Source organism: Lissotriton helveticus, chromosome 11, assembly GCF_964261635.1.
Source record: "Lissotriton helveticus chromosome 11, aLisHel1.1, whole genome shotgun sequence".
Taxonomy (NCBI): Eukaryota; Metazoa; Chordata; class Amphibia; order Caudata; family Salamandridae; genus Lissotriton; species Lissotriton helveticus.
The window spans coordinates 886,039,823-886,065,613 of record NC_136072.1 but is presented as its reverse complement, the minus strand read 5'-3'; the positions used below and the strand labels follow the sequence as shown (position 1 = coordinate 886,065,613).

Here is a 25,791-nt window from a genome sequence, read left to right as displayed (position 1 = left end):
ATGATGATATTGGGAAGTGGTTCAGAGCCTATGAGGTAGCCATGTCTTCCCACCTGGTCCCTGAGAGAGATTGGGGAGCAGGGTTGTGGTGAAGGTTTCTTAGTTAGGGAGGGGGGGGATACATTGTTAGACTTGGCTTCTGAAGTCCACAATTCATACAGCCACATGAAGGATGTCTAAATGTCTAGGTATGGTTTGACCCCTGAACTCTATAGGCAGAGGTTCAGGTCTTGTAAGAGGATAGAGGACAGTACCTGGGCTGAATATGTCACTTTCTTTTGCAGAGCACTGGATGGTTGGGTAAAGGGCAGGAAATAATGATTTTCAAGGTCTCTTTGATTTGGTTGCATTGGAGCACTTGTCTAATAATTGTTTTCCTGAGCTGCGCCAGCACCTGATCGATAGCAAGTTGACTAACCCTAGGAAGCTTGCTGAGGAGGCGGACCACTGGGTGAGCACCCGGGTCCAAAAGGGTCACATAGGAGACTCAGCCAAAGGTGGGCAGGGTCCCCAGCAGAAGAGTGGGGGGGACAAGTGTAAACAGAAGGAGTTAAGCAAAGGGCCCCAAAGTAGTCCCCAAGGGAATCAAGGAAAGGTTCCCAGCCACTCCCTGAGAGAAAGCAAGGGGTCCCGACAGGTAGTCCGGTCCACAGGGGCCCATGAAATGTTACAAATGTGGGGACCTGGGTTACAAGGCAGGTGATCCCAGGTGCCGCCTACTTGGAAAACAGCACCCACTGATCACCTGCCGTGTAACCCAGGTCCCCACATTTGTAACATTTCAGGGTGGAGAAGAGTACTCACTTGAAGATGGTGGGTCTGCCTGACTGGGCGTGCGTGACAACCCGTTCAATGGCAGCCAGTAGGGGTGCTCAAGAGGACCTGGAGCCCGAGAGTGAGGCCCAGGAACCTGCCTTCGAGAGAGGTGAGGGAAACCGGCACCCGAAGATCCCACGGCCCAGGAGGAGGTAGACCCTGAGGGGGATGCCCAGGAGCCTACTGGGGAACAAGTAGCTGAACTGGGGGACCTGCCTGAGCTGACCCATTGGCAGCAAGAAGGAGGCCCCTCCAGGGAAGAATTCTGCCGGGAGCAGAGAGAATGCCCTTCTCTTGAGGGCTTGCGGCAACAGGCTGCTAGCCAGGCAGCAGGTGATCAGTCAGGATCACATTGGATTTACTGGGAGAATGCTCTCCTGTATAGTGAGCCTAAGGTTGCTAAGCCTGGGTCAGCCTGTGTGCTGGTGGTACCCCAGAAGTTTAGAGACTACTGGGGCTGGCTCATGATGTGCCGTAAGCAGGACATTTTGGGCAGAACAAGACCTTTGAGAGGCTTATCACCCGCTTTCATTGGCCCCAAATGCGCAAGAGTTCAGACACTCATTGCAGGACTTGTCAGACTTGCCAGGCAAGTGGAAAGAGTGGGAGGAAGCTGAAGGCTCCTCTCCAGCCATTCCCTGTGGTCAGTACCCCCTTTGAGTGGGTGGGGATTGACATAGTGGGGCCACTGGACCCCAAGACAGCCATGGGCAACAGGTTCCTTCTGGTCTTGGTGGACCATGCCAGCCGATACCCGGAAGCCATACCTCAGAGGACAGTGACGGTCCCCGTGGTGGGACGAGCACTGATGGGAATTTTCTCCTGAGTGGAATTCCCTTGCGAGGTAGTGTCTGACTGGGAGCCCAACTTCATTTCTAAGTATATGAAGTCCTTGTGGCAGGAATGTGGTGTAACTTACAAGTTCACCACTCCTTACCACCCCCAAGGAAACAGGTTGGTTGAAAGGTTCAACCGGACCCTTAAAGGCATGATAATGGGTCTTGAGGAACCCATGAGGCATAAGTGGGACGTCCTCTTACCATGCCTACTCTTTGCATACTGTGAGGTGCCACATAAATCTCTAGGGTTCTGTCCCTTAGAGGTCCTCTGACTGGGTGTCCATAGAGAAGCTCAGAGTCTGGTCAAAGAAGGCTGGGAGCAATCTCCCAGGAAACCTCCCCAGGATGTATATAGCTACATGCTGGCCTTCAGGAACTAGGCTAGGCATTTCAGGCAAATCGCTGAGGCAAATCTGGAAGCCAGCCAGGAGGAGATGAAGCGCTGGTATGACCAGAATGCCACTCTGGTAGAGCTTCAACCTGGCCAGAAAGTGTGGGTCATGGCCCCAGTGGAGCCTTGCGTGCTCCAGGATAAGTGGAGTGGACCGTTTGAGGTTGTAGAGCGCCAGAGACCAGTTACCTGGTCTCTGGACCAGTTACCTACTTGGTGGAGACCAAGTTACCTACTTGGTGGATTTGCGGTCTCCCAGGAACCCCTTGAGGTTCCTGCATGTCAACCACCTTAAGCCCCACTTAGAGAGGTCTGAAGTGGGCATGCTCTTAGCAACAGATGCTGCAATGGAGGAGACTGAGCCTCTTCCTGACCTCCTGTCTGCAACAGAGCAAGATGGGTCAGTGGATGGTGTTAACCTCTCTACCACCCTGGCCCATGAGCAACAGAATGACTGCCGCCAGTTGCTGGGACAGTTTTCTGATCTGTTCTCCCTGGTTCCTGCTGTCACAGATTGGTGCGTCCATGATGTGGATACAGGCAACAGCTTACCTGTGAAGCATAAAACTTACAGGGTAACTGAAAGGGTGAGGGCTTGCATCAAAGAGGAGATCTCAAAGATGCTTGCGCTAGGGGTGATTGAGTCCTCTAGCAGTCCTTGGGCCAACCCAGTTGTCTTGGTCCCAAAGGCTGCAGCGCCGGGTGCCACACCCGAACTCCGGTTCTGTGTGGACTACAGAGGGCTCTATTCAGTCACAAAGACTGACGCACACCCCATCCCCAGAGCTGATGAGCTCATTGATCGGCTAGGGGCTGCACGGTACCTCAGCACGTTTGACTTAACGTCTGGGTACCGGCAGATCGCCTTGACTGATGGGGCAAAGGAGAGGTCAGCATTCTCCACATCAGATGGGCATTTCCAGTTCTGTGTTATGCCCTTTGGGATGAAGAATGCCCATGCCACTTTCAGAGGTTGGTCAACCAGGTGCTGGTTGGACTTGATGATTTCAGTGCCGCCTACCTGGATGACATTGCAGTGTTCAGTGCCAGTTGGGAGGAACATCTGCGCCACCTCTGGGAAGTGTTGTTGGCGCTGCGGAAGGTAGGCCTCACAATCAAGGCGAGTAAGTGCCAGATCGGGCAGGGTTCCTTGGTGTACTTGGGACACCAAGTTGGGAGCGGCAGGTGGCGCCCATACAACCCAAGACTGAAACCATCCTGGCTTGGGAGCCACCAAAACCCAGACAGAGGTGAGAGCCTTTTTAGGACTCACAGGGTATTACAGGAGGTTTGTCAAGGGGTATGGCAACATTGTTGCACCCTTGACAGAGCTGACTTCCAGGAAGCAGCCCAAGAAGGTGATCTGGACTGACACCTGTCAGAAAGCTTTTGAGGCCCTGAAAGCTGCCATGTGCATGGCGCCCGTGCTCATGGCACCCAACTCCTCAAGTGAGTTTATCGTTCAAACAGATGCTTCAGAGCATGGTGTGGGGGGCTGTTCTGAATGAGGAGGGCCTAGATCAACCTGTAGCCTTCATTAGTAGGAGGTTACTTCCACGGGAACAGAGGTGGAGTGCTATTGAGCGTGAGGCATTTGCTGAGGTCTGGGCACTGAAGAAGCGGAGACCATACCGGTTTGGGACTCACTTCCAAGTTCAGAGAGACCACAGGCCCCTCAGATGGTTAATGCAGATGAGGGGTGAGAATCGAAAGCTGTTGAGGTGGTCCATTTCCCTGCAGGGTATGGACTTTACGGTGGAACACCGCCCTGGTACAGAACACACAAACGCTGATGGTCTGTCCAGATTTTTCCGCCTTAGTGATGAGAACTCCCAGGAGTTCAGCTGGAGGGGACACGTGTTAGACCTGGCACCATTGGTGTGGGTCTCCCTTTCATTTTTGCTGTTGCCTCATGTGTTTTTTACTGGTTAGATGCTTTGGGCACAGTGCCACTGCTATCCAGTGCCACAGTGCAAGTGCTCCCTATTGTAAATTGATGTATTAATCAGTGGTTCCATGTTTGGCTATTTGGTTTACTTGTCAGACCCTAGTACAGTGCACTGAGTGTGCCCAGGGCGTGTGAATCCAAATGCTGCTGGTGGGCTTGCAGCACTGGTTGTGCCACCCATATAAGCAGCCTTGTAAAATGTGTTTAAGGTCTACCATTTCAGAGCCAGAGTGCAGTCTGGTACTGTCATGCTGACTGGGCAAGTGCACCCACTTGCCAGTCCCTAAACCTTCCCTTTTCTTCACATCAGACACCCCTATGGTAGGCCCAAGGGCAAGGTGCATTGTAAGTATAAGGTAGGACATGCCCTGGTGTGTGTGGCATGTCCTAATAGTGAATTGCAGCCATTCACTATTGCAAGGCTACCTGTTCTCTTTAGGCCTGAATGGGCTGTTAGAATTGCTACATTTTATAATCCTAACTGACTCAGAGAACATGGTAGAAATTCGAGGTTAGAATGCCTGAACTCAGAATAATGAAATACATCTTTTAGTACAGGTGGTTTTAATATTCTGTGTTTGAAAATACCACTTTCAGAAAGTAGGTATTTTCTTGTCTAACCTTTCAAGCCTGCCTCTGCTAGGTTGTGTATTCCTTTGTCTGGAGTTTGTGAGTGACAGGGCTGGGGGATTCCAGGAGACAGGCTGGGGCAGCCCAGTGGTGAATAGAGAGATCTGCATCTAGATGGGAGGGAGGAGTTGCACCTGGGACCTGAATAGAGCTGGGGCTTCCCTCTACAATGCTGTCTCCACCTCCTGTGGAGCGGCTGATGCCTCTGCCCTAAACACTGAAAGAAGAGAAGGAGTCCTGTCAACAAAGTGCTCCAGGGCTGTACTTGCCTTCCACAATGCTGGCTCCACCTCCTGTGTGCCCTACACTGTGAAAGGAAAGGAGAAGTCTGGTAAACAGAGTGCTTCAGAACTGGTTTGGACTGGGCAAAGGCCACTCTCCCCTCAGAAAACAAAGTATTTTGAGGTATAAATATTGGGACCCTGATCCCATGACATTTGATCACTATTGGACTACAAGAAGAAACCTTTGCTGAGGAGAGGAACCTGAAGAAACTGAGGAGAGACTATCCCTAAGCTGAAGTGCTGCTTGGGGGATTGGCCTTCAGTAGTTGCCTGACTGCCAAAGAAAGGAGAAAGAACTTTGTGTGCTTTACTTTCAACTTGTGAAGGATCTCCAAGGGCTTGGAAAAGAGCTTGCCTCCTGCTGAAGTCTCAGGGACAACAGACTTCACCCACCAGCTCCCCAAAAGTCTTCCTGAAGTGCCTGCAGCTGTGCTGGACTTTGTGGGGGATTTGCGTGTTGCAAGGAGCTGGAAGCGCGACTCAAGATTGAGAAGTGCGTCGCAGAACTGCCGCTGCACAACACGAATCGCCCCGCATCCCCGGAGAAGAGAATCGACGTTGCAGCAGACGCCGACGCATTGCCGGGAAGTATTTCGCAGGAGAGACGGATCGACATCGCATCAGACGCCGCCGCATCTCTGAGAAGCGTGTAGCAGGGTCTGTTGCGGCAAGGATCGACGTCGCCGCATCACCGGGAATAGTGTCGCAGGGCCTGTTGCGGCTTCCATCGTTGTGGAAACAACTCGCATCGCTGAAGACGCTGCCGCATCGCTGGGAAGCTTGTCGCAGAGACGGTCGCGGCTGAAAGTATCTTGCATCGCCGGAGAAGAGGATCGACGTCGCCGCAGACGCCGCCGCATCACCGGGAAGCGTGTCGCATCAAGGAGGGAGCATCGTCTTAATTTCTTTGCACCAGAACTTTGCCGCATTTCCATCGCTGCAACATTACTTGTGTGGAAGCGCAACGCATCGTAAGGTACATTGACGCAAAGTGTCGCATCTTAAGAAATTAACTTAACTAAGCAAAAACTACCGTCTAGAAGTACAGTATTTTGGATTTTTGCCGTTCATTAGTCTTGTGGTAACTCTATATAAAGTATACTTATTTTTTATATAAAATCTGTGTGGTGTCCATTTGTAGTGTTGTCACAGGGTTACTGTATGTGGTCACAAATGCTTTACATACTGCCTGGATATTCTAAGGTAAGGAATCTAATACTAACCTGTTTCTTTCAGATATAAGCCTGTCTGCTCGTGCCAAGCTACCAAGGGGGTGAGCAGGGGTTATTTTAGGAGTGTAATCCCCTTATCCAGACTAGAGGCAAGGGTCCCTATTTGTCACAACAACCTACCTATGACAATTAGATACCCCCAAATCTAACACCCCTCATGCCCCCACAGGTGACAGTTAGGTCAGGTAATTTTTAAAGTGATGAGGAATCCAGGATGAAGCAAGTGTTGAGAGCTGTAACAGTTTCTGTCCGGGAGGTGGGTGGGTTGTTCATGACTTTGATGAGGATTCCCCTGGAAGAAAACTAGGCTTACAGGAAACTAGGTTCCTTCTCTTCCAGGGGATCCTCATCAATAGTCTTAAGCACTAAATAGAATAGCAAGCCCATCCCACAAGCAGCCAACATAAAACAACAACAGGTCCAACAACTACCAGCAAAGATTCCGCAAAGAAGCCTGTCCTACTAGAGTATCTGCTTTAGAATCTCAATCTAGACATTGCCTTGAGAAAGTAGGTAATGATCACCATGTAGAGGCTTGCATATTTCGGTAATTAGTACATTTCTTAAAAGAGCTGCAGTTGCAGCCTTTCCTCTAGTAGAATGTGCTTTAGGCCTCCTAGACAAGGACCTCTTGGCTAGATGATATGAAAGAAGTATACAGGAAACTATCCACCTAGAGATAGTGTGTTTTGATGATGCCAAACCTGTTCTCACCAGACCATAATTAATGAAGTGGTGCTATGACCCTTCTAATGTCTGTCTTTGGTTTTATCTACCTAGAACTTCAGAACCCTATTTACATCAAGAGTGTAAAGCTTTTCAACTAGAGTAGATGTACTAGGGGAAAATAAAAGCCAGCGATGAGACATTTTGATTAATGTGGAAGTCTAAAACTACCTTTGGAAGGAAGCTGGTATGAGTTCTCCTCATCACCCTATTGTTTTAAAAAACTGTGTATGGCTCTTCAGAGCAGAATACCCGAATTCTAGCATGCTGAAGTGATGGCCACAAGAAAGGTTGCTGTCCATGATAGTTGCAGCAAAGAGGCTACATGAATACTTTCGGCTGGGGGACCCCTTAATTCGGAAATTACAACAATAAATTTCCATGGAGAGTCTTCTTGTGGCTCCGGTGACGTCATACCGAGTCGCGAGCGGAGCCGTGCCATTATGACGTCCTTGTCGACGTGGGAGAGCTAGAAAAAAGTTTCTGTGGAATGCTGGCACAGGGGTAATTCAAAAGGTGAGGAATCCAGCAGAAAGTGCTGAGGCACTAGCGTCTTTCATTTAGGGAGAGGTGTTGCACATCCTATTCCAGAGGGAGTCCATCTGCTTATTGTCCTTATCGGGTGGTACTGTAGAGGACGTTGCCCCTGGGTGAGTCTTCCTAGCCGCTGCCACTATGACTTAACCCAGTGGTGGATCAGTTCTCAAAAAGAGTGGATCCTGGTCTGGTGCTTTGCACTTCTTTGTAATGTGCAATGGTGCAGGCCCTATCAACACTGGTGTAAGAAAGATCTGAAGAGCTGGTTGAAGCAGACCAGGTACCAGAGGAAACGGAGGTCTAGAAGACGACCTGTGACGCTGTGTTTAAAAAAATTACGGATGAGGAGGTGGTTGGAGCAGGCATCTCAATGTTTAGCTTAGCTGCACATCTACATAGGACTTCATTAAATGTGACAAGGTTGTCCACTGGCATAACCCTAGCTCGAGGGGGTCGCAGACAGGGTAAGTGAGTAGTCATCGAACAGACAGTCTCGATGTATCTGTAGAGCAGGAAGAAGACCCGTGTTATTGCCTCCGAGATCTGGACGAGTGGGAGTGATGAAATCTAGGAGGTGATCTTCTGCAAGGTGTCCAAGACCGAGACCTTCTTGCTGAAGGAGAACGTGGCTTTCTTTGAGATCTTGTGGCAGTTGTTGCAGGAGGAGGAGCACCAGTGGTGATTCTGGAAGGTGAATAGGTTTGAGAAAAGTCCAAAGCAAGACCTGGAATTCTCCACTCTTTCCCTCTTTGTAGCCAGCACAGTGAAAGATTAACTGGCAGTGTCGGTTGTTCTCAACTAGGGGATTCCTCCAGAGCAATCTGGACAAGTCTGAGTTCTGGAGAGGATGATGTGCTTCTTGACGTTGACCCTCTAGATCTCGATGCTGATCTCTGTATTTCACTTGCTTGCACTTCTCTCATCGTCGATGGGGGTCTAGTCTTCGGTGCAGGTGAATCAGAAGTCATCTGTGTCTTCGCTGGTTGAGACACGTGTGAAGTCAGAGGTCTCGACGTCGGCCTTCTGGATGCTGAGCGCCTTTGTCTGGACATCAGTGACTGGATGACGGCACGGCCTCCAATGATTAAATCATATGGCCAGACGTATGTCGAGTTTGGCGTTGACCGACCATGCCTGCTTGGTGGTGGGGCTCTCGACGTTGAACGTGTGTGTTCGGACGTTGGTGGAGATCCCGACGTCGACCTTTGTCGAGGGCTTGTCAACATCAACCTGTGAAGTGGCGGAGATGTTCTCAATGCAGACCCAAGTCTAGACTAACGTCGACTTCAGTTCTGGACGCCAGAGTAAGCGGTTTCGACGTAGAATATTTCTTCGTCGACAGGTCTGGTGTAGAATGCCTCAATGGCGATTTCTCCCTTTACGTCGTTGCATGCTGCAGAGGCCTTCCCGTTGATCGGGGCGATAAGAAAACAGGTATTCTCGACCTTGATCTTCTCTCCGCCGACAAGGAGGAGGAGGCAGAGCGTGGTCTTCTTTTTTCCTTTCTGCTCCTGTGCTCAGCTCGCACTTGAGGAGGGCTCTTTGAAAGGTTGCTGAGAACCTTCAAGGCCACTTGTAGATCTCGACTTTTCGCTCTCCTGTATGGCATCCAGCTTGATTCTTCCTGTGTCATGCAGGGTCCTTCTGGAAAATTGTTGACAGTAATAAAACTTGTCTGGTTGGTGAGAAGATGGCAAACACACAATGCAGACAGAGTATGGATCAGAATTTCCCATTTTCTTCCAGACAAAGGACATTTGTTGAACAAGCAGGCATTTCTGACTAAACACTATAGCAAAATAGTCAGAAAAACAGGATAGAAGTACAGATTGCACTCAAAAACTTTGAATGCAGGTCAAAAACAGCTTGTAAATAACAATTCTTGACAGCAAGTCAAAAACCGATGAGCTCAATGCTCCAGGGTCCTCACAGAAGGAGACGGAAAAAAAGAACAGTTCTGTCACCTGAGGGGCATGATGAGAGCATGGAGGTCTTAAAGGAATGGCACCCGCTTTATTTTGCTGTTGATGGTCTATACAGCCTATAGGCTGACATGCCTTCTAAATGCCATTAGATATATATTTATTTTAAATGAAGAATTCAATTTAGCATTTTATCCCTTGGTCTTCAAGGAGATAGATATATATATCTATCTCGGGCTCCAAAACACGTGGTCAATGGACATTATCAAATAGCTTACCTCTGATCAAGGTTAGTAAGCCGAAACATGCCAGAAAATGAGCATGCTGCCTGTTTTATCATGGAATAAAGAGGATGGAATTATCAGCATTTGGGATTCTGCGTCTTCTTTTTGCAATGTTTGATTAACTGCGCCTTCTTCCTGTTTGATTACCGGGCTTTTCTGTGCCCGCTTGCTGAAGTTTCCCATTACGGACGTTTCTTTGATGGAGATATATATATTGAAGTACCCTCATAAAATATATATATTTGAGGGTACTTCGTGTTTTTATTCCCTAAACATACATGTATATATGCATTTTTGGGTATGCTCCGGGGCACCCGCACATAGGCGGGCCTATCAGTGCTTATAACTATTGATGAGTATACGCTGGTCGAGAACGGTTATTATTCTAGCTCTTAAACGCGGAAGAAAGAACTGACCGCCCTGCCAAACAGCATGAGCATTAGGTTAATTTTAAAGCTGCAAGTGATACTCTTAAAACTTCCTATTTTCAAGTCAAAACTGTGCCTTCACAAGAGTGCGGTTACTCAGGGAAACAATACAGGTGATATTCACAAATTTTTTGCAAGCACAGTGACCATAATTCCTGTGCTGCGTTGCACAAGGGGGAAAACGCAGCACAAAGCCATTCCTACCAAGATTGATCTTTAGCTGGCGTCATCCCCTCCCCTGGTGTTCAAACAAACTGACTAAGCAGCCTTCCAACATGGCGAAGGGGTGAGCGTGTGTTGTCTAGCATATGATTTATACTGAGTGTATATCCTTCCAGTACAAATGTCTATGCCCATACAAACTCAGAAGAGCCCCGCAAACTAGATATGCGGTGTGATTTCATTTGAGAGAAATAAACACATTTCCCCCCTATTATCTTCTGCTACAAAGAGTTACCTTAAAGCAGCACAAATTTGTTTTTACACTGAGAAAAAGGGCAGCTTTCCAGCACAAAACATCTTTAGCGCTGGATAGCATATATCTTTGTCAGATTTGGCGCCACTGCCAAGCCTTAATAAATCTGGGCCTTTATGATACAAGAAATAAATCGGGCAGGTACTGCTAGTTCGTAATATCCAGAAAGAAGGCTTGAGTAATACAACCTTGTAAACAGAACATTATCTGACTTGAGGGTCGGGGTTATTATCAAACTATTCTTGAAGGTACATCCCCTTCTTTTTCCAAATAAGGGGAGATACAACTACAGAGAGCCCTAGATGAAGACCATGACAGATAATTAGCCCCATGTCGCCCTGACCCTAAAATATGTCCCTTCTAATGCAATGATCATGAGGGTGCTACCCACACATTTATTTTACACAATTCTACGTAGAAGAGAAACAAAATCACAAAAAACTCAATTCTCAATACTTATACTTTAATTACTTAGTTAAGCGTTCTTAGTGTCGAAAGAGGCGAAGGAATACAGCATTCACACCTGGAAAGAATGACACATTTCCAAACAAAAGTTTTCTCCTCCCATGTTTTTAATGTAGATCAAATAGGTTATCTGAAAGTAGACACAGCAGGAGACACAAGTAAAATACTAAATAAAATATATATTTCACATCTCCGTAAAAACAAACATAAAAGACAGAAAATTGACATTTAATTACAGGAACAAATACCAACACTACAAAAATAAATTATATATATTTTTTTTTATGTATAGATTTTCATGTGCAAATATTTTCAGAATCGGCCTATCTGTATCTTAGGAAAAAATGAAGTGACCCATATTTGCAACAAACATATAAATCATGATTTTAGTTTTTTCAAATTAATTATCAGTTCACGCAAGATTAGGAGCAAAGACACTAATACATGTGTACAAAGATGTCTATATGGCCAATATAGACCTGAAAGTGTAGAGAGAGCGATCTCCCAGTTTAAATCCTGTTTCCGATTTGTAGCAAACCTTGGACAAAGCACTCTTCCAAATGGATAAAAAGTGGGAACAATTATGTCCCAGTTCTTTCCAGGGGAGGACCACACTTGTTACTTGGTATATAGTCATGCAACTGAGCTGGCATAGTGAAGCTTCTATTGCTGTTAGAATGTTACATCCAGTAAGGACAGAATGGAGTCGTGAAACTTTTCCCAAGTGTGAGAATATAGTTGCAGAATTAACCTCATGCAATGCTCGACAGTTTCTGTACACTTCAACTCGAGTTGTCAATCCATGGACTACCATAACAGTCTCTGTGGAAGCAAACGTCGCTGCAATGAGATGTTTAAAACTACAACCTGATGAAACAGTTAATGCAGTCTCTGGGGTTGCAGGAGGATAAGTGTTACACTTAACATTTGAAGGCAGTAGGAGATATTGGAATGAACAAGTCCAAGGTTCTCGACTGATGGATACATAGAAGTCACACAACCTTCAAGAAACCACCTTAAAAAATACATGCAAACAATACCACTGCATTGCGCTTTTTGTCTTTGTTGGCTAACAATGCACTTCTGGATTAAACAGACATTAATATTACCTACTTGAACGGTCACTATCATGTCCTGGGTGTAAAGCTGCTCCATTGTGCTAGGATTGTGACCTATGAACCTGAGAATACAATGATGTTACAAGTGGAATCCTAACTAGCTGATCTACTGACCAGTTTGTACATTGTAGAATACAGTCTACCCAACCCTTTGTGATAAGATACCAAGAAAAACGTTATCCCAATGTACACTTATGGTAACAAGGCACAGATATGAGAATATATTATCACAGATCACATATGATCGCAGTAAATGATCAGAACGTGAACTCTTGAGTGAAGCTTCTTAATATCAAGCATGTGTTTGTGTTACTCATTTTACACAATAAAAATATCTGCACTGCTCTATCCTTCTGTGACGACAAATGGTAGGATAAACCTCTGTTCAAGAATGTTGCTGTCCTTTCGATGATCCAAAACATGGTGTTTTTACTACTGATGACATTTTGTAAAATTATACAAAATACGGTAATAACCCAACTATGCTGTATGAAGTCTTCATTTCCTGGATAACAACTTTAGATCACCAGAGATGTCTCTTTCTATGACCGTTACTCTTACTCTAAGAGAAAAGTTTTCAAATGTGACTATAGGAAACTAAAATGCTCAAACGTTCGATAACCCTCACTCATCTCATAAAAGTAAAGCAGTTCCACATAGCGGTAGAAGAGAACTATGTTTTGAGGGCAGAGCTGCTACCATTTACACAAACACAATACATATGCTCACTATGTGACTGCAAGAAGAGCTCTTCATTTGCAATTCACAGGGACAACAAGAGTAAGGATGATAAACCCAAGATATCAGTTGTAGTCTACCATACCTTCACAAGTGGCCAGTGATGATCATGGTGATTTCTTTTATTTTTCTTGAAGTAAATATATACAAGACGAATTTGAACTGAAGTCAGAGTTATGTGTGACTTGTATGATTCTATTTTAAATGATTCTGTGGTGAGTATTGCCTTGAATTTCTTTGCAGAGAAGGACCGTTTCATTTTATTGTAGCAAGATTGTGTAGTGAGTCATATGTTCATGGTAATAACACCAATTTATCAGAGGGCATTATCATTAAATCATGTCTTCTGTGAGATCATACAATATAGTAGTAAATATCGGGAAATTCGTATAAGTTATGTCGTAACACATGGATGACTACAGTATCCATGTAAGAAAAATTAAATGTACTTATTACAGTTTACTGCAGTATTTTGGGATACTACCTATTAGGCCTATTTAAATCATTCTTACACTCAGCACAGACCTTTTACACTAAAATACAGTGGAATAGAGAATGGGTTTAATATAATCAAGAGAGCAAATAGAACCCAAAGATGATGATAACTGGAAAGGCTGCACTAAGCTGGTTAGGTTCAACTACGGGTACTTTATTCCACGTGCTTAGACAAGTAAACTGCGATAGGTATGGAAGAAAATGGACTTGTTCAATTTTAACAACATTTTAGAACTATGCGATTTACTATCAGATCTAAGATTGTTTTTTATTTCATCACTCAGCAACCCTCATTAAGAGTGAAGGGCTCAATTCTGATTCCTGTGCAAACGTGTTTGGAAAGGGATCAGTATTATGAGTTGTGTTGGGAGTTGTGTGATAATTATCACACCCTCACAATTATCCTCTGATAAATTCCAACAGGCCAAAACTGCGAGGAAGGGCCCATAAAAAGCCAAAACATGTGGCATTCAGTGTATTAAAAAATGATTCCACATGTTATGCCTCACAATCCTTCTGAAAGCTTGAAACAGGAGGAATTTACCACACATGTAAATATATCAATCTAAGATAATGGTATTTACCACGTATAGTAATCCACTCTATTCCGACAAACTTGTAATGAGGGTCGTCAATACATGCACTGCCTAACTAAATTGTGGTTGCACAATCCCCTCTGAGCAGCAGGCACACGTTCTCTATATGTATGCTAATCTGTATCAGATCAAATCCTGAATTTCTCCTACACCAATTTTTCTCTCATTTAAGTTGGACAAAATCAACCCTGTGTGTCAAACCTAAATATATTTACATAAATTGGGTACCACACTTGATACATGAGGCAACAATGGCACAAGCTTAACGATTGTGATATGAGGATACCATTGGCTGTAGATTCTCATCAGTGCATATCTTTAACAACAAGCACCTATATTGCTTTGGTTCTGTGTTGAACGTTAAGTTAAAAGTAGCAGTGCTGTCAGCATACAAGTAAAATGAAGAACAGTACAGCAGCAGTAATTAGAGTTTCTGATGTGGAAAGCCGCATTTATTACTGGACATAAAACCAATATAAAAGTGAGAGAGAATGGGATGTTTGTTTCGCTTCCACACTCATCACAATAAAATAGTGTGAGCATATTACTGTGGTGGTTAGCCACATACTTACACCTAACTTATGTATCAAATCTAGAGTAAAGACTACTCAACATTAGACATCAACCTCGAGAGTTACCAGAACATCTTTAGAGCAGCAGAGGGGGCAACTAGCCACTCATCACAGGGGGCGCTCCAGTTTGTTACCATGTGCCCCAATTTCAGCAGCAGCATTTGAAAAAGTCCCTACCTGAGGTTGGCATGGTCATAATTACACAACGTCCTGCAGTTTTTCAAACTGGTCTAAACCACATCTTGGAAACAAAGCAACTCAAAATCCAGGAATCGCCCAAAGCATTCAGGACTGATGACAGGAATAATTTTCAATGATGGAAAACCTGTGACAGTGCTGCTCACAATGGAACATGAATTTGGTCACAAATTTTACGAAAGTAAAAAAAACAAAAACAAACTACAATGAAAAATGCAGGCGTCGATCCCCAAACAATACACTGCACTGTGTAAACACAACGACATGGTGCTGGTTAGTACATGGTCCGTGTACATCAGTAATGAGAATTGTCGATGCTGCAGATGCATCAGGAGTAGGAGACCGATGCTAATGAATAGGATTGGCTTATGCTGGAGGACTCTGTAGAAAAGAAATACTAAGTCACTGGATAGTTCTTGAAGGTAAGCCACCAACTCTACTGCAGTGAAAACTGGAAATGCCAGGCTATTGTAGACAAATGTAAACAAAATAAATCTTGGGAATCTGCTATTCTGAATTACATTTAAAAATATCATTATTAATCTACGAGGCCTGTGGCTACCCTCGAAAACAAGAGGAAATATAGGGGGGAGGGTGTGCACCCACCATGGTTTACCTCTGTGAAACTATCATGCGATTGGAGGATTGTCGGTGTTCTAAGATCGGATCCAGTGGAAAGATACTCCTTGATTATACTTGTATGTGGATGTTGCTGTGTACTACAAAATGTAATAACATTTGGTTATTAAAAAAAATATATGTATTATTAGTGTCCGCTTTTCCTTGCAGTGTTTAGTTTGATGTTTAGCCTTTTTCGGAAGCAGAAGCTAAGCAGCTTCAAAGACTCTGGTCAGTTACAAGCCGTTATTTTTCACACGATTGCACAGCTTGGAAACGGAACATTCACCTCCAGACAAGGAGCCCGGCGTGGGCTATAATTTTCACCACAAATTCAAAAATGGATCTTGAAAAACAGTTCTGAATTTTAGCTCCTTTTTGAGGGTGCATGATTAAATTAGACCTTTTCAGCATCACACAAGTTTAGAATGGCAATCACAGTTTAACTTTGATAAAACAAACTTTGCAAGAGTAACAGAAAGAATTTGATCCGTTCAAGACAATTTCTTTCATATACTTTTGATATAACTTCCAATGACTCAATCACACTCTAGTGGGATCAGGAACGGTCAACATGGCAGAATCAATCAGTATTCCAGTGGACGACACCATATAGTAAAACTTAGAACGAGTCATGCCTGTCAGAAAAGATAACCTAGACAGAAGAACTGCAGTTAAAAGAAAACACTCAGTGAAGACCCCTTTAGTCCTTGAGTAATGTACTAACAAATGTATGAAATAGGAGTAAGACACTGGATTTTTACATTGATATTTTTCCGAAAGGTTTTCTGAAAACCCTTTTTCTTTTCAAAGGTTCTATTGTTTTTGCCTACGAGGGCACATTTTGGGTGAGGACTTGCAGGCAGGAGTAAATTTTGCATTTGAGTATTTCCGTCTTCCTTTGTGTAGTTCACTATTTGTTGCTGAACTCTGAAATGGAAATGTAGGTTTTGTATTCTCCGAACCAACGGCTAATAAAGTGGTTGGGATGTAAACTCTAGCACAGGAATTTCCCTCGGATTAGGTTTATACATCGGCAGGATAGCCCCCATGTGTGTGACGCTATCTTAAAAAATGGGAAGATCATATCACATCTTTGAGATAAGTTCTGTAAAGTGTACAGAGAAGTACAAGAGGAAGCATATGATGACACGCAGTAGCTATCGCAGAGTCTAGAATTATCTGAAAGGATCTGCAGAAAAAAAATCACAGAGTTAGATGGTACAGCGGTGTTTCAATAGCCATTGTGTGAGCTTTGGGTCACACCCTACAACACGCAAGTGGGAGAACTTGGAAAAAATGAAATAAAAATGAGGATGTCGAAGGCAGTTAAAAAGTGGGGAGGCACCGGCTGGAGTAACCAAATGTAAGGAATTCATTAAAGGAAAGGTTGTGAGAGACTAGCTATGTGAGAGTATTTGCTGAAAGGAAGCGTCTCTGAGTGGAGAGATGCCAAGAGTAGGCAGTAGTAATTTCTTTTAAGGGAGGAATTGAGCCCTATGTTAGTAGCTGGCTCTTCCCCTATAATTCTTTTCTTGGGTACACACACAGGAAGACACTTTCCTTTGGAGTGAATTGCAAACCACCCCCCCACCCCAAAGGTGCTTCATTGACATTCCACGAAGTCTGTCCATGTGATTATGCTGCCTCAGTACCAGCCATGTACCCATTATGTTATGTCTGCACTTCCGTATGGTACATATATGTTATGTTCTTGTCTTTCTCCGTTTTTTTTGCACATTGAAACCCAATTAAATGGTTTAACAAAAAAATTAAAATAAAGGGAGGAATTGAGAGGACAAGGTAAAGCAGTCGTGGTTGAAGGGTTACAGACAGTTAAGTGCCCAAGAAGTGATTGAATCTTGACTCAAGAGTGCTACACTGAAGAATTCGCAAATCCTAACGCCCTCAGGGTGCTCTGATAAAAGAAACAGTGCAGATATTTCTGGTGGTATTTTTCAGTAAAATTTTATGAGCAAATAAAAAAAATAATGACACCTTTCACAGAACGCTTTGTAATTGTTCACTTAACTACTTGATCTCTTTAACTCCACTGCAGGGCACTTGTAAAAATGCATACTTACTCAGCTATGTTTTTCCCTAATGTAAAGTAACTATTCTTAGTTCACTGACAAGTCCAGCTTCCCACAGTTGTATAAATACTGAGATCTCAGTGAGGCGAGGCTAGGCAAGAGCCAGGAGGTGTTAAAGTGTAAAAATAGGACACTATGTAATAAAGAAAATTTGATTGTAAAAGAATCTCTCACTCTTTACTGGCTTTCAGGGCTGTCTACCCTCAGCAGTATCTACAGTAGACTCTCTGATAACGAATGAAGACGGAATCTCATTAAAGTTTTATTAAAGTAGAAAGTGCCATGTGGGTAATCACAAATCATATATATAGTAACCCCCAAACACACTCCCAAGATGGGTCTCCAGGTACTTGTGAGACAAGAAAGAATGAGTGTAAACGGTCCAGCTAGTGAAACCTCAAAAAAGCTTACGGTTCCCTTGGAGGTGGGAAGTAAGTAATGTTGCTGCAATGCATTTATATTGCTGCGGATACACAAGACTGGAGACTGAAAATTGTTATGGCTGGGCACAATTTACTCTATCCACACTAGTAGGAAATGCCTAAAAGATAAAATGACTGACTTGAGTAGGAGTCGGGCCAGGTTATGATACCCACAGTGGAAAACAAATATACTGGTTTGGCTAGACTTGATTGGGAAGTTGTTCTGGCCATGCATCCCAACCATTATGGATCATGGCAAGTGTACTGCACAGTACGGACACTTTAAGAAGACAACTGGACACCACTGCGCTGGAAGGCTTAGCTCTCAAGGACAAGCAGTCAAGCTTTTTGGGATTATGCCATCGATACCTACTAAAGGGATGAGCTTAGTGAAGTAGGATGGATGCTAATTAGAAGACAGCCCCACATATAGAAACAACTAGGTTAAGGAGGTCCTAGCAAAAAATGACGCTTTTGATATTAGAATACCAGTGAGGAAGTGCAGTGAGAGTGTATGCACAACACATTACCTGGTGCTTCTCCCCATTAAATAATTACACTATGCCGTGTTATATGTTAGGTGGGTGCAGTCTGCTATAATCTAGAGGACAGGAAGCTGCAAATTGCATTATTTGGTTAGCCTTGTGACATAGGATAACCACTGAAATAGAGCTGAACTATCTAAGATTAATTCTGCTATTGCTGCACTACGATTTCCGAGCATGGTTTCCTGGGTGGCAGAACACAGGAGGAGCGGTGTTGGAATAGCCACTTGTGAGAAGTTCCTGACTAGACAAACATTTGGATTAGCAATGCGTGAGGGCTTCATAAATAGAATCCATGTAATGTGATGTGGTAAAACAATAATAATGTGGAGGATTTCAGAATAGGTGCTTTATTTCACCATCCCGGCGTTATATCAAGTGTGTAGTAGGCTTTTAACGTGGAATTGACAGGGTGTGACATCCCAGCACTGCCTGATCAGAGAGTCCCACATTAGAATAGGGTTGAAGTTAGATACTAAAACATCAAAGTGTGAAAGCTTTATACAGGGAGTAAGTGCAATAATACAAACAAAAAGCCATGTGTGACAGGCTCCACAAATGTAATGAGGGTGAGCAAAGGGGTTACGAAAATAAATAGCCTTATGTTAGGAGCTTCATAAATGTAATAAGTCTGGAGTGACATGCTAAGAGGCACATGTGAAGGTCTCTAATACAATAAATCTTGAGTTACGTGCAAAAAAAGCCATATGTAAGCACTTTGTGAATAGAATGCATTGTGTGTAACTTTCTAAAGAAGCCATATGTAAATGGCGCACACAGTCTGAAACGAGCAGCATATGGCAACATGTCTTTATAGATCATGGGTTAGGACAATAATAACAAGGCAGAGGTTGGAAAAGCCTTTTGTGTGAGCTTCCAGAATTTAAGGATAGAGCTGAATATACCACATGTAATCATTTCGAGACCGGTAGACTCAACAGACACAGGTTAGAGTGACCTTATGTAAACAAGACTTCCCAAGGGAAAATACCCAGGTACATGCTGCAAGATTAATGTCCGACTTGAAAAGTTTCTGAAATAGGCACGTGTCAAACGTTTTATGCCCTGGAACAGCTGCATACAAAGCCATACAAAAAAAGGAGTTGATCAGAAATCAAAAGCTAACGCTGCGCAGCTTTCTTGAAAAGAAGTTTGGGAAAGTGCAAGATGAGATCCCTGTGGGCTCACTTCTGAAGAGTATAACCAGAAGCTTCAAGTAAATCTTTTCTGTCCCTTTGAATATGGGCGGAGTGCTAAAAAATGTGTGCAAGGGATTCTTTTAAGGGAGAGCAGTGTCACTGCTGAAACGAGAAATAAGGCTCCTTGAAAACTAGTGAACCAAGAACCTAGAAGGCGACTTTTTATAGGAATGTAGTGAGTGTGCTCATACAAACGTGTTGTGGCTCCTTTAAAGGAGTCTTGGTAGAAAACTGAATGCATCCGCAAGTGTTCCATGAAAAGAAGTCCAGGAAGCGTGCTGCAAGAAGCGTAGACATCCGTTTTAGAGGAGTGTTGTAAGTGCTGAAATTGACGTGTTTGAATCCTTTAAAAGGATTCTAGATAGTGTAGGCATAAATGTGTTTGGACAACTGTAAAAAAAATATTGTTTAGAGCAATTTAAGAGGCGTACAAGGGCTTCACAACAAAAAGTGTCCTGTGACAGCCCGGTTAAAGAAATACGAAGGAAGGCATGCCAGAATAGATATATGTAATGTTTTCATGGAAGGTGGTGTATGATCTTAAACAATAGAAAAAAGAAGAAAAAAAGAAGAAACGTCTTTGGTGGAGATTTCTTAGTGACGAATCCCATGGAGATGTGCTGCTACAGCCACATAGGAGTCCCTCGTCAATGGAATACCTCGGAAAGATACTGAAAAAGCAAGCAAGTTGTATTTTTAATACAAGCGAGAGAGGTTAGAATTGTCGAGAGTGAGCTTGAGTACAACTTCTCAGTGGAGTGTATGAAACGGTTTCACGGTACAACCATCTTCCTTCTAATTAGGAAGTATTTTTTAGTTTGGGTGCTATAATATTATGCATACATTATTTTTTTTCAGAGGAGGACGAGCACAAGAGAGAAGTCTTCCCTCTATTTTTCACAAAGTGCCAGGTCGTTTGCATCCACTGAATGGGATTACCACTTTTAGTCTTAAATCCCCAGATCCTTTTGACACTGTACTGTATTTCGCCAAGAAAACGTTTCTCTCATCCTTCTACAAAATTCCTATTTCCTAATTTGAGATACAGAAACTCAAATTTACCATCAAGATTTCACCACACTCCTCTCTCTGGGCCCGTTTTTGTGCACTCTTTAAATTCATCACATGCACCAGGGTCAAGATTGTGTAGCATACCGTCAACTAACTAATCCCTTAGCAAAGTTCTCTTCACTCTCCCAGTGCACACACACACACTCGCAAGAAATCATCGCAAGAAATCCTCTTCTTTTAAATCTAACCTTTTCACAAACACTTTAAAATGATTTTGCAAAAGCCTATTTATATCTGCCTGGAGCAAGACACTTATTCAAGGATCACAATGATAAAGCAATTTAACTAGGAGTCTCATGACTACCTGTGAGACGGAGTCACCATAGAGATTTAATGTAGGCTATATGTTAAGCCTATTCAGTTTAGATATCAAAACAACAGGATCCCCTTCCAGACCACCAATGAAATACTTTAGGGTTTGCAACTATGACCGATACCATGCATCCCTATGTCAATGAAAAAAGTGCCTTCGATGGAACCTCTGCATCTGAATAAAAAGTAGCAAGAGGGGCTTCCACTCCTGCAGGCAAATAAGAGGATCACAATTTGGGCTTCCATCTAGCAATGGCCATGTCTCTACCTCCTACAATAGGTCAAAGGAAACAGAGAAAATTAATATTTAGCCTCCTCTTGAGGGGAACATGAGTTACAGAAGTCAGAGACCCTGAAGATCACTGTAACAAAGCAAACTAGAACACCAGTTGTCCAAAGACCAGACCGCGTGGTAATCTGTCCCATCTTTCATTCTTAAATCTTTAGTAAAGTGGGTGTGCTGATAACAGTTCATGCCCCCAAATGTATACAATCAATAAGATTAAGAAATGCAACTCATTTTACTTTCTTTCAGAATGGAATGGTTGATTTTCATGATTATAACATTAATTTATCTCCCAACCAGCTACATTTCTTATCTTGTGGATACAGATAGCAGCACATCTTTCAAAAACAGACAATGAAAACCTGTCATTAGATCACATGACTTCAAATCACTGTGTTGCATCACATCTGTGTGACTCGTGCCTCTTAGTGTTAATTGAAAGTGTTTTTCTGTACCCTTTGCCCAACACCAATAAAGTTAAGACGTCCGATATGTAAGGAACTCTTTCATCTTCTTGGGAATGGGCAGTGCCAGAACCTGGTAGGTTGTCAGGAAGCGGCGAACAGCCTTGCGGCACATATGTTTCAGTGAGGACAGGACTCGTGGAGCAGTCCAGAACTGAACGTGGCCATCTCTTGTCCTGAAATTCAAAAAGAAGGGGTTAGCCACTGCAACAACAATGCTGAATACTTAATCACGATATGACGAATTCACAAATAAGCAAGTGGTCTCACTGTTCATTAGAGTTGCAAAAAGAATGAAATATGAACCCCATACCCGCAAAAACAAGTATGCCTTGAGCCAGACATGTTCAATACCATTTTTATGAACGAGAAATATTTGTAATGTTTATTAATTGACCCTTAGCAATAAGATAGAAAATATCTACACACTGATCAAATTAAAACCAAGCACCTATTTGTACTGGTCCTTACAGTGCATGAGATTAGTATTTGGACAGTGCGTAACATGGGAAAAAAGACTTCAAGATTAAAGAAACCCAAGAGGGGTCAATTCCCCTAATATTGGACCGCACTGGCCATCCCTGCCAACTCAAAGCTACTCTTGCATCACTTTTTCCGCCTCCACAAGTTGGGTGGCTATATTATGGCCAAGATACTGGCTAATTGTTGGCAGTTATTTGGTATGAGACCGAAGAAGTTGGAATATGTTTCCCATACCTGATTGGTCAATCAATGTAATGTCAATCTTGTGCATTACATGCTGCCAGCAGCACACACAACAGCGTGTATACAAAAATGGAACCTAAGTGTTGAGGGTGAAGGGACGGGAAAGAGTGCAACACAAGTGCTGTCCTGTCATCCACTACTAAAATGAATATTGAATGAATATATGTGGGCATAGAGAACACCTTACAGAGAACAGCTATTTAAAGGCCATTACTTTGGAAAGTTAGATTTATATTTTTATGCCGAGAAAAAAGTAAAATGTTAAAAAGTACAGGTACACTTGCCCCCAGCATGTACAGCACGGCGCTTAAGGAAATCAGATGACAGTTGGAAATCACCACATTCTAATGTGCTTTTTCTCCTACAACAGGTCTGGTCAGTGTAAGCAAATGGGTTATTAGTTGTGAAGGATGTGAGTAAGCCCGCAATTGTCTTAAGTGGGAACCAAGTACCACATTGTAGCACTTGACACTCTCAGGGTAGGGAAGCAGAGTAGTCCAAAGCCTACTTTGGTATGTGGTGTGGGTTGGTGACCCAACCACACTAGTGCACAAAAACACTGAAATTACTGTCCCATCAGTGCCTTTTCTTATAAAAAGGAAAAGTACATTTATTACACACAATACTAAATACTAAGCATTTAATTACAAATAAGCACATTCAGGTAGATGAAAATACCATTGGTGACACCCTCATTATCCATTGCACCCGAGTGGATCTTTAAACTATAATCACAAGACCCCCAACTATACTAGATGCATCATCATAAGGGGGCGTCATTATCAAAAATGTAGGCCTACTGGCTGTCACAACTACAGTAAACACACAGTACGTTATACTTTATCCTTGTAACACCACTGAAATGAATGAAGGGAGTCCCATTGAATTCAATGGAGAAAATGGAAAAGCTACTTACCTTTGCGAATGATCTTTCTGGTGGATATTGTATCTAATCACTGATGCCTCACCTTTTAAATCATTCCCAGACTTCAAACTGGCCCCAGAAACTTTTAGAGCAGTTCTGTGTGCTGCTAGGTGGCACCGTGTGGCTCTGTGCCAACATCATTCCGCTCTCAAAGGGACGAATGGAGCCCCACAAGCACCATCCATGCGCACTTATATCAATTGCTTTCTAGGCAGTCCACACCACCAGCTGCACAGCCCACTGGCAGACTGACATGACCAGTGTGCAGTGGTAGGACCTTTGACCTGGTGGACTGAGTCTGCAAACCTTCCGAAGGCTGCTTTTTCACTAGTGCGCAGCATATCTTTATGAGGAGGACAATTCAACAAGGGATGGTCCACTTTTGTTAATGCCTTACTTGACTTTGCTCTGGATAACCTTAAAAGAGCTGATCACCCACTTGGTGTTCCTTGGTACGATTGATATTAAAGCTTAGTGCCCTCTCGTTCTAAACAATGAAGTCTCTCTTCACCCTTAGAGGGATGAGGTGGAGCAAAGAATGCTGGCGGGTACTAGCTTCACTGACATGAAAAGTAGGAACTACTTTGGGTAGAAATGAAGATCGGGTCCTAGGAACGAACAGGAAACAAGGGGGTATAAGGTGAATTAACACAGAGGACCTGAAGTTCGCTCACACATTTAAGCCAATATTATGGCAATGAGAAAAGCAGTCTTTAAGGTCAGAAGACTCAAAGGGCAACTGTGCAAGGGTTCTAAAAGGGTGCACATCAAGAAACTGACGACGGGTGATTGAAATAACGTAGGCTGATCCATTAACCTCAAGAAGGCCAAAAGAGCCAATAAAGGCTTTTAACAGTTCCCAAAGCAAGTCGTTGCTGGACTAGGACAAAACAAACAATAAAACGTCAGACAACATTGCCTGTAAAGGGTCAATTTGTTGGGTGCCACACCAACCCCCAAATCTGTCCCAAAGACTAGCATGCACTGATCAATCTCCAAGAATGTTGATGCAGTGTGCTGAACTGGTGGCAAGACCCTGCCCTGCTGCTGTGACAGGAGATTCTCCTGAAGCAGCAGCATGATCGGAGGACAGATTCTCAGAAAATCGTGGCACAACACTTCCCCTCATTACCACAGAAATTCCCTGGTGGTCCAGCCACTTCTATAGGCACAGGAACTGATATCACTAAGAACCCACCATGCCCTGGTTAGTGCAGGGCCACGTGGCGGTGATGTTGCCCAGGAACACCTACACCATCCTTTTCTTTGGATGGTGGGTAGGAAAGCCTTCAAAGCAAAGAGAATCACCTTCAACAAGTTGATTTGAAGTGGAGTCTCCACTGAAGACCAGAGGCTTACGATCTCTAACACTCCCAGATAGTCTCCCTTGCCTAGCAGTGATACATCGGTGACCACCCAAGTGAAATCCAGAAGCAAATGCAGAGGATCTTTTGTAGTCTCCTCAGAAAATCTAGAAGCAATACAACAGAGTTCCTTGATGTTGAGCTCACTGGGATCTGAATTCCCACTGCAGAGACTGTATATGCCAACTGGCATTCATCACCAGCTGGATGCAGGAGGCCAATAATCCCAGCAGCCTCTGAGTTATCTGCAAGGAGATCCAGGACAGAGGGAGAAACGTCATGATTATAGCCTGAATGTCCTTTATTCTCCATTCCAGGCGAACTGCCTGAAATTGTACCATATCCAGAATGGTTTCAATGAAAGGGAGTATTTGTGATGGAATCAGGTGTGAATACAGCTCAATGTTAAGAGGTTCACCTTCCTCTTGTCATGAATCCACTTACCCCTAACACACACATCCTAAGATATGTGTTGATACACACATCCTAAGACATGTGCTGATTTCCCCCTTGGAAAAACCCACCCCTGTCCCGTGCTCCACGCACGCTTCTAGTCAGTGTGATTGGGTGCTTACATTTCTTTATCACTTGTTGGTCACCTCCTTAGGTTTTTATTTCTCTTGACTTTGCATGTGCTCCTTATTGCTTGTACACTGCTTTACTGCCTTATATGTTTGTTGAACTTTGCATGTGCTCCTTATTGCTTGTACACTGCTTTACTGCCTTATATGTTTGTTGAACTTTTGGAGCTCAATTTCTGTGCTTGGTAAGCTCCGCTTGTGGCTCTGTGAAAGACAACGCCCTCGCGAAGGTCTTTCAGATCTCTCCCCGCATCCCTACACGCTGCCTTTTGGTGCGCGCTAGCACTGGGACTGCATTCAGCGTCCCCGCGCACGTTAACTGAACGTGACTGGGAGCGGCTGGGTGCGGTCAGGTATTTAAACCACACCCAGCCTTCTGGAAGGCGCTTTGCCTTCAGGTTTTCTTCGGAGAAGGTCGCGTCAGTAGGAGGAACTCACCTGAAGGAGGTTTTCATCCTGGCAGGACTCCACGGCGGTGCTTCTTATTTCCT

General features: G+C 43.8%; 1 protein-coding gene across 4 annotated transcripts in view; it reads right to left on the bottom strand.

Annotated features, from left to right (window-relative positions):
* WSB2 (WD repeat and SOCS box containing 2) overlaps positions 1–25,791 on the bottom strand; it is a 366,828-nt gene that overhangs the window by 65,900 nt on the left and 275,137 nt on the right. For 2 of the 4 annotated variants that reach the window (XM_078667113.1, XM_078667117.1), the window contains exon 10: positions 20,852–21,880. In XM_078667113.1, coding sequence (XP_078523239.1) covers positions 21,718–21,880 — 163 coding nt within the window. In that variant the 3' untranslated portion in view covers positions 20,852–21,717. Of the gene's footprint in view, positions 1–11,066; positions 11,108–20,851; positions 21,881–25,791 lie in introns of those variants that run through there. The other 2 variants (XM_078667114.1, XM_078667115.1) reach the window with 2 other exon arrangements.